At 35.3% G+C, this 16,456-nt stretch overlaps 1 protein-coding gene across 31 annotated transcripts in view; it reads right to left on the bottom strand.

The window, feature by feature from the left end:
- Positions 1 to 16,456, bottom strand: part of NUBPL (NUBP iron-sulfur cluster assembly factor, mitochondrial) — a 231,260-nt gene that overhangs the window by 72,148 nt on the left and 142,656 nt on the right. For all 31 annotated transcript variants that reach the window (XR_013385973.1, XR_013385972.1, XR_013385971.1 and 28 more), the window contains one exon: positions 929 to 1,022. Coding sequence is in view for 21 of the 31 variants with exons in the window: in XM_077908971.1 (XP_077765097.1) it covers positions 929 to 1,022 (94 nt within the window). In the remaining 10 variants the exon portion in view is untranslated. The remainder of the gene's footprint in view (positions 1 to 928; positions 1,023 to 16,456) is intronic.

Raw genomic sequence — 16,456 nt, 5'->3', positions numbered from 1 at the left:
ACTATTTTCCTATGCCACTTCACTTTACTCCCATCTCATATTGTCTAGATTGCTTCACTAAAGAAAGAGTCTCTGACTCAGTAAGGTAGCAAATATATTTAAATATCAAAAATATTCATGTTACTGCCTTTTGGGGCAATCTCAAAAAAATTCATTTTAATGATGCTATGTTGATATTTCCAACCAATGTGTATGACTTATCAAAAATCTAGATTCTAAACCTTTTGGTGATTAAATGTCAGTAATATTTCTTGGTTATTTATTACCAATACATAACTGATTTCTAATGACATTCTAAAATTCAATTATTTTCCTAACACCCTTATGTATAAGAGAGATTCACAATTATTTCTCCACTGGAATTTAGGAAAATCCTTGGAAACAGATTCAACATAAAAGCCAACTACTTATATTTAAATTCTCTACCATAGACAAGATAGGTACTATCATAATGAAATATTGTATAGTTGATGTAAGCTAATATGCTATTGCCCTCTTAAGGTTAACATTAAATAATTAGCTGAATATAAATTTTCCCATACTTGCATACACCAAAAAAGCCAAACTTTCCTTATATTAATTTATATTCAGTATTTGCTCAATAAATATTTGCTGAGTGCTACTATGCTGTCACTGCAGGACAGCTATGAACCAAACAGCCACGTTCTACCTAAACAATATTTGTTATTGTTTTTCTAGAATACAGATTTATATCACCTCCTTTTCAAAGTGTCTTTATGTTTTTGTAAACACAGTCATTTTGGTAATATTTTGAAAAATTCAATTTATGAATCTGATCTCTAAAGAAAAATTTATAAATGACTGTTTTGAAGACATAAAAATGTTTGCCTATCACAGAGTTTCTTTTTCTGTATGGGAATAGCAAAACACCAAAGACAGCACAAATTACTTTAAAGTTTAAGATTACCTGAAATGGGAATATTCTGTGAGATGGATAACTGTACATCTCCAGTTCCTGGTGGCGTGTCAACAACTAAATAGTCAAGTGGACCCCAATCTACCTAAAAACCAAGATGACACAAATATCATTGTATGACAATTACAGTGAATAGTGATATAAATAAAAACGAATGTATTAATAACAAATCCAAAGTAACAGCTTTCACTTAAGCCATTACACTAAGTGTCAGGGATTGTGCTGAAGGCTAAGGATAAGCGAATAAGTAAGAGACTTCCTGGCTTTAACAGACCTATGAATGAAAAGGTTAAATTTCCAAATGAACCCTCCTCTCTTGCCCCACCCTCCAACATACACACACACACACACACACACACACACACACACAAAGGTGAACCTATTCCACAGTGGGCTTCTTCTATTCAGGACCAATAATTTATTTTCGTTGGGGATAGCCTATACCTAGGAAGGCCTCAGTTCTGTGCTCTTTGGTTTTTTGGTACAGCATTTTCTATGGCAGATCCTAATATAATTTTTTAAGGTTTATTATTTTTCCTTCTTAAAACACACTAATAATGAAAACCGAAATGGGGGATCCCTGGGTGGCTCAGCGGTTTAGCACCTGCCTTTGGCCCAGGGTGTGATCCTGGAGTCCTGGGATCGAGTCCCACATCAGGCTCCCTGCATGGAGCCTGCTTCTCCCTCTGCCTGTGTCTCTGCCTCTCTCTCTCTCTCATTAATAAATAAGTAAAATCTTAAAAAAAAAAAAAAAAAAAAAAAAAAAGAAAACCGAAATGTATGAAGAAAAATTCAGAAACATAACTAGACTTCCAATACTATTATCTTTTTATTATTTCTTTCCAGGCACCTTTCTAAGTATCTATACCTAGAAAATATCAGCTATGTTACCAAGTTCTTAAGGCTCAGCCTCAATTTAGACAGGTCTTAAGGGTTCCTCACACTCTTTAGTCCTTGGATGGCTCCTCCCTCTGGGTACACAGTTTCAGTGAATACCCCTATGATCTTCTCATTTGCCTAAAGTGGAAGCTTGGAATCATCTTTAACTCTTCCCTTACCCTTACTAGCCTTGGTCACTTATTTTGCCTTCTAAAAAGCATATATCCACTTCTCTCTTTTCTCATTGCTGAGAACCCAGTGGAGATCACAGGCATCTATCACTAAAGCCTTCCAACCAGTCTCTGCTCTGACACTGCCCATCCCATCTGTTCCTAACACTACTGGAAAAGGTCTCCTCTAAAATATAAGTCTAATAGTGTCTCTTTTTTGTTTAGAATTATTCTATTGCTTTTAGGATAAAGTCTGAGCTTAAGCTCTAGAACATTCTGTCTGGTCTTCTTCATCTGCTAATTCATCCTCATGCTTCATAATCCAGCTTGAAATTCACTTCCCCTCATTCCCATTAGATTAGATATGGTGTTCCTAGTAGGTACTTCTAATTGTTCATTCATTCATTCACTTGTAGAATGTTTTAGTGTCTCCTACATATTAAGCATCGAGCTAGGTATTGATAATTAAATGGTACCGTGGTCCTTAGCCTCACAGAATTTATAATATAGGAGGAGACAGAGTAAGCATATAATGAAATAACCTTTGCAAAGGAAAGAGTTTAGTAAATGTAAGCAAGTGAAAGAAGATCAACATAGCTAAAGAGCAATTATTCATTCACCTATTAACACATATATTCAACACATATTTATTGAGAACTGATTAAGTACTAGGCACTGTTCCAGGTGATGGGGATAGAGCTGTGGACAAAACAAAGTCCCCGCCCTTCCCAGCCACTGTGGAACTAATATTTTAGCGTTAGGCAGACAAACAGATAGTAAGACAAATCAGAGTGTAAAAAGGGCTATGAAGAAAACAAGTATCCTTTACCATACAAATTACTTGGTTCCTAATTCAGATATCTAGGTCAAATAATAGCAAGAGATATTTTAAAAATCTCTTCAATTTTTGAATTTCTGAGAGCAAGTAGTAAGAGTTCAGATAGCAAAGGATTTATCAAAGAATTTCTTTTTTTTTTTTAGGATTTTATTTGAGAGAGACAGACGGATAAGCAGACTTCCTGCTGAGTGGAGGGGCTGACATGGGGGTTCATTTCCAAAATCCTGAGATCATGACTTGAACCGAAGGCAGATGCTTAACTGACTGAACCACCCTAGTGCCCCAAGAATTTCTTTTAATCTCTTTGATTCCCAAAGTCAAATGGTAAAGGATATTTGTAGAGTAGGGAAAAAGAATAGCATGGTAGAAGGTACTACTTTAAACTGAGTGAAGTCAAAAAATAACTGCAGCAGTCATCTGAAGGAAACAAAGCTCTCCAGGAAGAAGCAACAGCAAGTGCGAGAAAGGTTCTAACCAATGGGGATATGCTTGGCAAATTTGAGGAATAGCTAGGAAGTCAGTATAGCATTTCTAAAATAGCATCCCACTTCCCACCATCAATCTCTCTCCTTCTCTGACTTTGTTTTTTTTTTTTTCTTTTTTCAAACACTTATCAGTACCTGACATTATATATTAACTTGTCTTTTAGGAATTTTATGATATTTCTCAAACACAAGTATTTGATACTGATTGACACATTTTAAAAGAATGATGAAATGATGAACATAAAGCAGTTCATTTTCAATTTAGGGTTCCTTGGTTTGAAAAATAGTTACCCCAAACTTACCCAGGGCCATCATCTATGAAACTATCTACAGAAAAGATCAAGGATACTTTTCATTTTGTATCCTCTGCACTGAAACTCCTAGCACTGGCATACTGACAAGTCTCTTTGTTTCAGAGAACATCAAAGGATTGCTGCCAACAATTTATCATTGTTGTTCCCTGGCATTTAATCATATTTATCACATTGGCTCCAATTTCTTATTTATTTAAAGAGAACTGCTATTAGGTTTCCAAGGAACTAAAAATACTTCACTGTTAAGACAATTTCAAATGACTCTTAAATTGCATTTAAACTAAAAAATGGTTCTGGCCCAGCACCTTGATCACACACAGTAGGCATTCCACAAAAGCCTGTTGACTTAAAATGAACTAAAGTCAGTATCTGAGTTCCAGTCTTACAGCATTCACTAATATTAACACTGAAATATACTGGCTGCCAGCAAGTTACAGATCTTTTGTAAAAGGGTCAGTATAGCATTGATTTTAGAGTGATTTGGGTATTCTCTAGATTCTATTTAGTGTTTGTTTATTCTTATAAATAGTGCAGATAAATAAGGACTAGCAAAATACCCAGGGTCCTCATTTAGTAAAAACCAGTGATAAGATCCCACTGGGATTTTATGTGGCCAGAAGCATATACAATTTGTGTGATCCTTTCTAAAAATAAGAATACAAAATTATGAAGGCAAAATTAGGCACAAAAAGTAAATATTAAAACAAGTAAATATTAATTTAGACTGTGAAAAGAAATCACCCTAAAATGCTGGAGCTTTAGAGATTCAAGTTCCTTTCTCTGAGATCTCTTGAATAACATAAATGCTTACATTGAAATGCTGCTTGACTGCAGCTTGTTTCCTTTTTCCACCTGGAACATTCTACAACTCCCACGACATCACAGGAACCCATGTGAGCACAGAATCTGGAGTTTAAACTTCATTAGCGTCATGGTAACCTCAACTCTGGTAAAACCCTCTCAATCTCCACACTATAAGGATCCCATCAGGACAGACTAAATCCGTCCAGAAGTAGAGTTACCAAGGTAGTTCAGAGATGCTCTGTGGATAAAGAGACAGCACTACAGCAGAGAATTCACTAATATAGTTAGGAAGTCAAACATGTGCATCAAATCTGAAGTGGAAGGTGCCTGGGTGGCTCAGTTGGTAAGGCTTCTGACACTCAGTTTTGGCTCAGGTTATGATCTCATTCAGGGTCATGGGATTGAGCTCCACATGTGGCTCAGCAATAAGCTTGCTCGAGATTCTTTCCACTCCCTCTCCATCCCCCTCTGCTCCTCTCCCTGCTCATGCTCATGTGCTCCATCTCTCTCTTTCTCTCTCTCAAATAAATAATACATAATAAATACATAAATAAAACCTTTAACAAGTAATCTGAAGGGGAATATACAACAGCATAAAGGGAGGATCAAAAACAAATGCCACTGGTTAGAAAGATGGGATGAGGTACAGATCCAGGGGAAGAATTCAGACCAGAGTGTGTTGAGAGAGGCTCTGTGCAGTGCTTTTTTTTTTTTTTTTTTTTTTACACGTAACATATAACCTTTATTTTCCTCTAAAGGGTTTGAGATAATAGGATTTTTGGTATCCAAATATAATACAGCCACTGAGCTTTTGTCCAAAGCCATTTAAATAACATTAGAACATTGTTTCTTCATCTGTCCTATAGACACATATGCATTTGTGAATTGCTATAACATCACCATTTAAGCAATTGTCTTTCTTTTATTGCTCTTTCACTTTGTTTCTAAAGATATCCAAAACTTGAAAGTTATGCCACCAGGAATAATTACTAAATCTGTGTTTTATTTATTTATTTATTTATTTATTTATTTATTTATTCATTCATTCATTCATTCATTCATTCATTCATTTTTGGTCAACCTTATGAAGGGAAACTACTCCCAACTAGCACCGATTGGGTCATTTTAGGCTAATAGTCCTTCTCCAAATTATAGTTTATATTTTATGTTCAAAACAATGCCCAATAAATTGAAAGTAACTAAAAAACTAAATGAAGGCAAATCCCTTCTTTCGGAGGAGATAAAAGTGTATCTTCTATCTAGGCAGACAAAGTAAGTTATCTTTTCCAGGACATTAGTTATGAAGATGTGGTGCTATGTATGGGAAAAGAACATGGGCCACTTTCTTCCATGGACACTCCTGTTAAGAAGCTGACTAAAGCAGCAGCAGTCAGGCCTCACTCTAGAGGATACTGGGAGCACAAGTGCAGGCAGGTTGAGCTGTAAGTGTGAAAAGAAAGGCCCAGAGATGCATTACATTTTTCGCTTCACAGCTGGCTCAAGTAGTTTATCACAGTCAGTCTCTAGGGTAGCAGTTTCCATCAGCATCACTACACAGGCCACATTTAAGCATATAGGGTCAATATATGCTTCTCCAAAGCAAAGGTAAAGAGTCCCAGAAACCTTAGGTCTCCTAGCAAGGCCAATATGAGCCAGATGAAAATAACATCAGTGGGGTAGGTCCTGGGCCTGTGGAATCAAGAAGAAAATCACTGCCAAGAAAGAGGCAGAGCTACAGCCTGCTGGAGGCAAAGTAGTAGCCAAGAAGAATTAAACTCCTAAAGGCAAGAAAAAGGGGTAACTAAAGAATAAATAGAGAAATCATGAAACAGGAGAAATGGTGCTTGTTCCATCAGTGATAAGGCCAATCCTTAAAGAAAGTTGAGTTGGGCCTAAGATACTGCCTCTTTCATTCCAGTTTATTCTTAATTACTGACTGAAGAGTTGGTTTTGACTCTTATGCCTTTAATTCATAATTAGTAGATCTCAAGGTAGTGTCTGTGGGTCTGATTCTGGCCATGTATCTGTTGCTACTTCTGTCCTATGGCTACGTTATGCCACCTGTCTCTGATTTCCTGGTCCTCCAACTCTAGTTAGGTACAGTCCTACCCAAATAGCAAACAGAACAGTGCTTGTGCTTTGCTTGGAGTCCCAGACATAAAACCATGCCACTATGAGGAGATGCAGCTAACTTTGTCCCAAGCGCATTGACAAATTTGACAGGCAAATTACCAAGCTCCTAGGATTTTCAATTCAACTAACTTCCAGGTTTTTAATGGGTCTTTGAGTTCTAAATATTCTAGGGTACTTACTTTTTTTTTATATGTAACTATCCACCCAACTTCAATGTAAGAAAGTCTATTTATTAATCTCTGGACTCCCTCTCCACATCTAGACTCCTTCCTAATGCCTAGCCAGTGTTCCATCAACATCCACTGAGTGCTTCTATAAGTCAAGTTGCCCCTTACAACTTTATGCTACTAAAATTAAAATTTTGCCATGTGAGGCATTTTTTTTATATACAATATAAATCTAAAACAGAACATAAAGTGGTTCTTTTTAAATGTGAACCATATTTTTGCTCTGCCTAGTGGCCTATTCATCAAATCATACAATATTTTATTTTGGTTACAAGAAGAATGCTACAAAAGTGAAATTATTTATATATAAATATACAATTTGAATAGCAAAAGATTTCTACTCGAGTTGCTGGTTTACTGAATTGTGGAAAGAAATGATAAGACAAAATATAATAAATTTAACCATGAAGACTGTTTGATGAGACAGTGACCCAATTATAAAATGAGAACAAATTATTCAAGTTATAATGATATATTTTCTCTGATATACTCATCTTTGAGATGATAAAGTTTTCTAATCCATTTTCAAATATGTTATTTTCTATAGGAAGAAGTATGTATGTATGTGCGGGGGGCCGGGGTGGGAACCCTGAATAAATCCCTCCAAAGGTACTACCAACCCAAGTGATAGTAATGTTCTGAGAGTGAAAAGAAGAGAAACTCTACTCTTTATTTTTCCCTTTATCATCATCTCCCGTTTCCTCAGTTGTTCTAGCAGAGGTAGACTGGCCCTGACAACCTGGAGATAGCCTCAATTCACAGAGGACTTCTCATCTAAAAGTTGATATATGGATCAATCTTTGGTAACTCTGTATCTAATTTCTGAACTAATATTTAAAAGATTATCCAATTCCCAGGTCAGCCTATACATTTAGATATGTAGTGCTTTCTTTAATATGGAAAACTATAAAACTATATTCTTTAAAAGAATATCCTTAGGAAAAAAATATTGTATTGGGGAGAATTCAGGGTCCTGAAGAAGCAGGGTTATAGCTGTCATAAAGGCTGAATGGAGCCTCACTAAGAGAATCCACAGTCATTGTCTAAGGGTTCTAATGCTATTAAGGATATTACAGAACTTAAGGGATACTCGCTCCAGGAGACCAGCCTATCCAATCGCACCAGCCAGGAATGATGTGAAGAGCTGGCCAAGTTGCCATTTATTTAGTTCTAGCTACCTGCCATATGAAGTCTTACTTTAGAGCTTTAGGGCTTTAGGTCCATCAGGTGGAATAGGACTAGTGAAGAGGGAAGAGGTAGAGAGTGGGTCCACAGGTAACAGGTAAAGGAGAGCAGGAAGAAAAGAACTGTTACTAAGGTAGGCACTAAACACTTTTTATATACATGATTACATCACATTGTAAAACAGGCATTATGGTCACTATTTTACAGATAAGAATACTGAGAACTAGAGAAGTTAAGGAAGTTGCCCAAGGTCAGGCTGTTGGTAAATGGTGGAGCAGTGATATAAATCTTGGTCTGTGTGACTCAAGTCATATTCCCAATCTCCCAGAATATGGAGTGTACCATCACTCTTCTCCAATCCCCTGAAGAGTTCTGCTAGCAAACTTCATTACCACAAGAACATATGAGCTTTTACTATATTACTTTTTCAGTCTAAAATAAAATCTCTGGGTCTACAGACCCAGAGAAAATTATTTACTTAGATAATATAAATAAGAAATAGAAGAATTCATTCACTTCCCTTATTTTTTTCCTTTTCTGGTTAATTATAATGTTTCTTTTGCTTCTGAGAATTTTTTATGGTATGTCATAGTTGGTATTCTTTGCTTATATGATCCTTTAAAAGTCTTTTATATTACAGAGCAAGAGTCCTGGTAACCATGGAAATGTTAACTGTCAATTTCCTGACTTTGTGCTGTTAAAGAATATTTTAGTTTTCAATAATCTACTATGAAATTCTGGTTTTGTTTTAAATCAATAACCATAATTCTACCAACCACTTATACAAAAGAATTATCTGGAATTATTATTTTAATCAAAGTAAATAACTTATAAAGACTAAGAACAGAAAATAAATACCTTAAAGATTTTTAAAAATATCTATAGCTTTTGAACATAATATTTTTGAAACTGGCTCAGATTTTATTCTAAAAATTTAAAGATCTAAATCATATCAAATGGGAAACCAACTGTGAGAAACTATAATTCCATATGCCGTTACATTTTAAGTGTGAGCTATTATAATGCAGCTTTTGGATTTTAAATTCTGGTTCAGAAATTACTGTTGTTGTTTTTTTTTTTTAATATAAAAACAGCATAGGAAAAATAGAGCTTGGCAAAAATCTAGACTATGACTCTAGCTGAATACAGACAAGAATCCATATACCTATTCATCAAATAGAAGAGTTTTACTCAGAAATTGCATATCTAAATTCCAATCATTATTGTCACAATTAGCTATATAACCATGGGTCAGAGAATTAACCTCACTGGACCTCCGTTTTCTCAAGTGTAAAATAAAGTATTTTAGATAAGATGATAACTTTCTTTCCAACTACCTAAAAAACAAAAGTGTGACTATGATTTCCTTGTGTCAACTGAAAAATATTTGTGAAGAATTTTACAGGAAAAACTGAATAAAAGCTATTTTTATACAAAAGCACCAAAGTAAAACAAGCTCCTTTATTTTCCAAAATGGGGATACTTTACGTTAAAACAAAAAAAAAACTAAAAGTTGGGCAGCACAGGTGGCTCAGCGGTATAGCGCCGCCTTCCGCCCAAGGCGTGATCCTGGAGACCCGGGATCCAGTCTCCCGTCCAGCTCCCTGCTTGGAGCCTGCTTCTCCCTCTGCCTGCGTCTCTGCCTCTCTCTCTCTCACGAATAAATAAATAAAATCCTTAAATAAAAAAAAACCTAGAAGTTGATTTGGTATATTGAATAAATTTTATAGAGTGATCAGATTTCCTTTCAAAAATTTAGCTTTTTTTAGAATTTTTCAAAGAACTTATATTTAAATTTAAAGATTGTATTGAACTACAATCTACTCTGACTGCCATCTTAAAATGCCTCATCCTAGCTCATCTAGAAATTAATGTGTTATATCTATATAAAATGTCATAATTTGCAAGATTGATATAATCCTGAAAAGTTATTGAAGGGACTGCCACTGAGGTGAGGAATAGGAAGGAATTCAATCACAAACCCTTAAAGGTTGAGAAGTCTAATCTAACTTTCCTACTAATATAAAACATCTTTCTATAAACAGTCATGAAAGGGATATATATACTCAGCTAACAAAAGAAAGCTCAAATCATTCCAATGCTTATCAAACACTCAAATACAAATTTTGGATCAAGAAAAGGATGGAAGAAAATTGTCACTTAAGAACCTTTCCTGTCCACTGATAGACAAACAGATAAGGAAGACAATATTGTGCAGCTAGAAAAAAAAAAGATATTGTACCATTTGAGACAACATGGATGGGCCTAGAGGGTATTAATGCTAAGTGAAATAAGTCAGACTGAGAATCAGAAATACCATATGATCTCACTCATATGTGGAATCCAAAAACAAAACCAAAATAAAATACAAAAAATAAAAACAAATGAATAAACAGACAAAAAACAGAATCAGACTTATAAATACAGGGAACAAATGATTGACAGAGGGGAGGAAGGTGGAGCAAATGATTGACAGAGGGGAGGAAGGCTGAGCAAAATAGGTAAAGGGGATGGGGGCTACAGGTTTCCAGTTATGGAATAAATAAGTCATGGAAATAAAAAGCATAGCATAAAGAATATAGTCAATAATAAGTAATATGATGCATAAAGACTGATGGCAACTATACTTGTGAACGTAGCATAATGTATAAATTTATTGAATTACTATGTTGTACACCTAAAAGTAATGTACGTAACATTTTATGTCAATTATAATAAAAAAATTTTTTTAAAGAATATTTCTGGGGTGCCTGGGTGGCTCAGTCAGTTAAGTGTCTGCTTTCAGTTCAGGTCATGATCCTGGGGTGGAGCCCCACATCAGACTCCCTGCTCAGTGGGGAGTCTGTTTCTCCCTTCTTCTGCCCTTCCCCCCCCACTCATGTTCTCTATCACTCACTTGCTCTCTCTCTCAAGTAAAAATATTTTTAAAATCCTTTTTTAAAAAAGTATCTTTTCTATTTATTTCTTTTGCTACAGGTGAGACTGCTCTACTTCTGACCTACTTATTATACCATACTACAAAATTTCAGATATGCTTTTCTGACTTGTCTTTAGTTGCTAAGGGAATTGATATTTATAAGACCTTCTCCTTTTAAAAATATGAGTGAGCACCTACTAAACTATATAAATTTAACTTGAAAATTATAGTATAAATATACTTGAGTTTTTAAAAAAATATTAAATCTATAGCATAATTTTTATAAACTGCTGAATTTTCAATAAGAAGTCAGCAAAACTTCAGTAATAGGCATAAGGACTGTGTGAAAGTGTCAATTCATAGTGTATCAGAAAGTCAGATGTGAAGATTTCATTATTAATTCATTATTTGCACTTATTTGAACAAACATTATTTAACTCATCTGTGTTTCCGTTCCCTCATTTTACAATGGTATAAACAGAGAACTGTAGAGCTCTAAAGGACATCAGAGATTATCCTCCCCAATATTCTTATTTTACAGATAAAGAACTGAAACTCAGAAGTCAAATGACTTGCCCAAAACTCACTCTGCAAAATAGGGATAATAAAAACAACCATTGTCTGCTTTATAGGGTTTTTATCCAAAAAGGAAATGAGATTATGGATTTTTAAAAAAAAGGCACTAGGTAATCAAGCCATAATATTAACACTGAAAAAAATCACTTCAAACACAAGCCTGAAAACAAAAACAAAAACAAATACAAGCCTGTCCTGTCATATAAGTCAAAATTAAAATTTCTCTCAATTAGCATACCACGTTTATTCTTCTAACCAAATGCTAAGAAAATATTTGCCCATTTTTGAGGTCACCACATTCCAAAATGATCGAAACAAGTAACTTAAAAATATCTTTGCCATATGCCTACATGACACAAGCAAAGTTAAATGGCTTTTTGCAAATTAAAGGGAAATTTCTCATGAGTAAAACTAAGCATGAAAATATTCAATCAGAATATAATTTAAAAATATGTAAATGACTAAAAATAAGGGCTAAGAAGTGAGCAGAAGTCACACATGTTGGTTGAATGTATTACTTAGATTTCTACATTTTAGTGACGTGTACCTTGTTCAAGCTTACAAGTAGACCAGTCATCCACAAAACTAAAGAAAAAACAATAAATTTACTGTTATAAGTGACTTCCTAATAAAAACTAAATAATGCAGCAGGTTTTAACTATAACTTCTTTTAACACAAAGGATTTTGAGAAAGATTAAGGAATACATACATCTATGAGAATAGAGATGGAGGTGATACAGATAATATATGGGAAACAGACTGGGTAAAAAAGACTGGGTAAAAAATAAACATATAAAACCACCTAATTCCCACCACATCAACTTCAGCAATTTCCAACTTCCTAAACTACATAATTACTTCAGAAGTACCCAAAAGACATCTAAGAAACCTGAGATCACGAAATTGCAAAGAAATAGAAAAACGGACTGAATTTTATGCATCTCATTAAAAGACCATTAAATGAGCAGCTGTTCCTTCATTCTCATTTAAGCACATTGGTCATTATAACTAGGCTTGTTCACAATAGTCTTGTACCCTGAAGAGCAAGTGAACGTGGCAATGAATCTAGAAGTTGTTCTTGCCTGAAGAGGTATCTAGTGTGTTCATATTTATTTTAATATTACAGATCACACATTAATGTACATGCTTAAAGCCAGACTGTACATAAGTGGGTACAGAGGATAATCATTACAAAGTTTAATTACATAGAAACTAATACCAACATTTACATGTGCCAACCACCATTCTAGACACTGAGAATATAGCAATGAACAAAACATCTGAAGTTCCTGCCCTCATGAAGCTGGGAAAATAAGACAATAAACAAAACACTTAGTACATTACTTGTAATCTTCATGAAAGTCATCTTTCTAGACCTCACTTTGCTCTCTATACAACTAGAAGAGTAATATTACTTAGGTAAGTATCATCATAACCTTCTTAAACAAAAATTATGCCAAAAACCTATGGACCAATAGGACTTGTACTCCAATTTTCCCTGATCTATCCCTCTCTCTAGTGGCACATACATACACATAGGCTAGTGTAGGGGCCATAAGCCATGCCACGAAACAGAAGAAAAATAATTGGATCATAATGAGACTCAACACAAACCCATGTTCTATATATAAACTAGCTACTTTGTAAGCTATGGTTTCTCAAATAAGATAATAATAATAAATATAAACTATTTGGAACATATTTTCTCAGCCTCAGTTTCAGTACCAATGTCCAGAGAAGTCATTTTTATTCCAAATATCATGGCTGCCAGTTTAAAAAATCTTTATTATCAATTAGACTAATTTTAGTAAGACTGATTTTTAAAAAATATTATCTTTATTTATTCATGAGAGGCAGAGAGAGAGAGAGAGAGAGAGAGGCAGAGACACAGGCAGAGAGAGAAGTAGGCTCCATGCAGGGAGACCGATGTGGGACTTGATCCCGGGACTCCAGGATTGCACTGAAGGCAGACACTCAACCACTGAAGGCAGACTCTCAACCACTAAGCCACCCACCTGTCTCCAGACTATGGTTTTTAAGTCACATTTTAATATAATTCTTTTTCTCTTCCAGTAGAAGAAATAATTTTATTTCATATGATGAATGCACACTTTTGCAGAATTGCATCAAAACAGTCCAATGCTTGAGTCTTATATTTAAAACAGTAAACTAGAGGGTTGGTTCAATCAGTTAAGTGACTCCTGGTTTTGGCTCAGGTCATGATCTCATGGTCGTGAGACAAAGCTCTGCATCAGGCTCCACATTCAACATGGAGTCTGTTGGAGATTCTCTTTCTCCCTCTCTCTCCCTCTGCCCCTCCCTCCACTCATGTGTGCATGCTTGCTCTCTCTCCTCTAAATAAATCTTTAAAAAAAATAATAAAATAGTCAACTAGTTATGAATAAACAAACAAAATTAAAGGCTGAAGTTCTAACCAAGCTATTTTGGTACCAGCAAGGAAGATATACACAATTAACTCCTTGAATCAAGTATACTCTCAGTAATTCTGAAATATTAATGTATAGGACAATAAATCAGAGTAAAGAAATATATATAGATTGCCAACATATGTTAGCTAATGGCTTGAATCAATCAATCACTACACCCCTTCTCTTTCTCTCAATTCCCCAGTCAATACATGAAAAAACAGATAGGGGGTGGGGGACGTGCGCACACACACTCACACACACACACACACACACACACACACACACACACCCTACAATGAGAAAACTAAAGCTAAATCTTGGATACAAAAGAAAAAAAACTGAAAGAAATGTGGATTAGCAATAGGGTCATGCTGCTGTCTTATTATTAAAATATTGAATCCGTCTTTTAAGGGCAGAGGACAAGTCTTACTTACTTTTGTATGTTCAGGCCAACCAAAATGCCAGGAACATATTGATCTAATAAATGTCTTATTTTGTTGGAAAACACAGAGACAATTAAAAGAGACTTTCTACATACTCCCACCAACAGAATTACTAACCTCTGACACCAGAGCCCATATTCCTTTCATATAATGTACTGCCTTTCAATGTTACCTCTATCCTGTCTATTCCTCTTCCACCACTCTCCAAAAGAAGTACAGATGTAGATGTTTCTTACACAGACTCTTGATGAAAACTCATAGTATAAATTTCATGGTTTTGTGAAGGGGAGCTACATAAGTGATTCATGAAGGAAACTCAAGAATAACCAGTTAAACATTCCTCAGCTAGATTCTTTCAATCAGCAATCATCTTAAGCTTGTGACAGATATCTAGCCAAACACTATATATATAAACTAAGCTCAGCAGCAAATATCTATAAACCAAAAAATCATGCATTCCAAAATCAGATGTTCAAATGCAAAAATGTTTTGCAGTAAAAATAAAATATTGACTGATATTCTTGCCTTCGTGGAGAGCTATCCACACCCATTAGCAGTGTAGGTCACAGATGTTCCTATACACAGGATCAAGACATCTGTAAAAACTGAATTTGGTTGCATTTAAATTACCAAATAATTGTGGCAAAAAAGTTCTGCACATAAACTTCCATCAATACTCTAAATTTGTCCTCTTCAAAACAAAGGAAACCATTAAAATCTGTCATCTGACATATCATTCACAGAAATACAAAGCACTCAAAATCAACACTGACAGTTATTGGGTGGTTTGCAGGCTCTGGGTTCCACACTAGGAGATGCTATAGGCATGGCCATCATAGGAGAAGCAGCCTTGTCTCCTGATGGCCATCAAACTGAAGGAAAAACCAACTACTATTAAAGCTAAAAGTAAGGTGTCTGACTCTTTCAAGAACTACTCACTCAAAGATTTTTTATACTCAATTTCATAGGTCCTGTCACATCTTAAGAACCATTCAGAGTTAAGTTAGAAACTTCCTTAAACATGAAATATTAAGCAATTATCTTTGCCTAAAGGCCTATGCATAACTTATGTTCTAATATACTTAGAAAACACTTTTACAAAATACTTTCACCCTTTATTTTGAAAACACAGGGCCTCTGTTCTCCAAAAAAACTATGGCAACAATTCAATTTTATTCTTGGTAATTATAGGATGACTAAACTTTCTGATATGTTTGGCAAAAAAAAAAAAGAAAGAAAGAAAGAAAGAAAGAAAAAAGAAAAGAAAGCAAAGCAAGAAACTGGTTCCCCAAGAATAAACAATAGGGAAAGGATAGTTTCTTTAGTAAAAGGTGCTGGGAAAACTGGACGGCCACATGCAGAAGAATGAACCTAGACCACTATCTTAGAGTCAATTTAAGATAGATTAAAGAATTGAAAATAGATCTGAAACTGTAAAACTCCTAGAAGAAAACAGGGGTATTAAGCGCATTGACACTGTCTGTATTTAACACCAAATGCAAAGGAAACAAAGGCAAAAATAAACAAGTAGGAGTACATCAAATTAAAAAGCTTCTGCACAGAAGCACCTGGGTGGCTCAGTTGGTTAAGCCTCCAACTCTTGATTTCAGCTCAGGTCATGATCTCAAGGTTGGGAAAGCCTCAGCTTTGGGTCCATGCTGGGCATAGATAGAGCCTGCTTAAGACTCTCTCCCTCTCCCACTGTCCCCTACCCCATTCCATGCCCTCTGTCTCTCTCTAAAAAAAAGTAAAAAATAAAAAGCTTCTGCACAGCAAAGAAAACAATCAACAAAATGAAAAGACAACCTATTGAATGGGAGAAAATATCTGATAGTCATCTCTGATAAGGGGTTACTATCCAAAATATATAAAGGGCTCATATAACTCAACAGCAAAAACAATCCAATTAAAAACTGGACAGAAGGGATCCCTGGGTGGCGCAGCGGTTTGGCGCCTGCCTTTGGCCCAGGGCGCGATCCTGGAGACCCGGGATCGAGTCCCACGTCGGGCTCCCGGTGCATGGAGCCTGCTTCTCCCTCTGCCTCTCTCTCTCTCTCTCTCTCTCTCTCTCTGTGATTATCATAAATAAATAAATAAAAATTAAAAAAAAAACTGGAC

The sequence above is a fragment of the Canis aureus genome, chromosome 9 (genome assembly GCF_053574225.1).
Source record: "Canis aureus isolate CA01 chromosome 9, VMU_Caureus_v.1.0, whole genome shotgun sequence".
Classification (NCBI taxonomy): domain Eukaryota; kingdom Metazoa; phylum Chordata; class Mammalia; order Carnivora; family Canidae; genus Canis; species Canis aureus.
The sequence above is the reverse complement of the archived record's forward strand: the minus strand, read 5'-3'. Positions and strand labels throughout refer to the sequence as shown.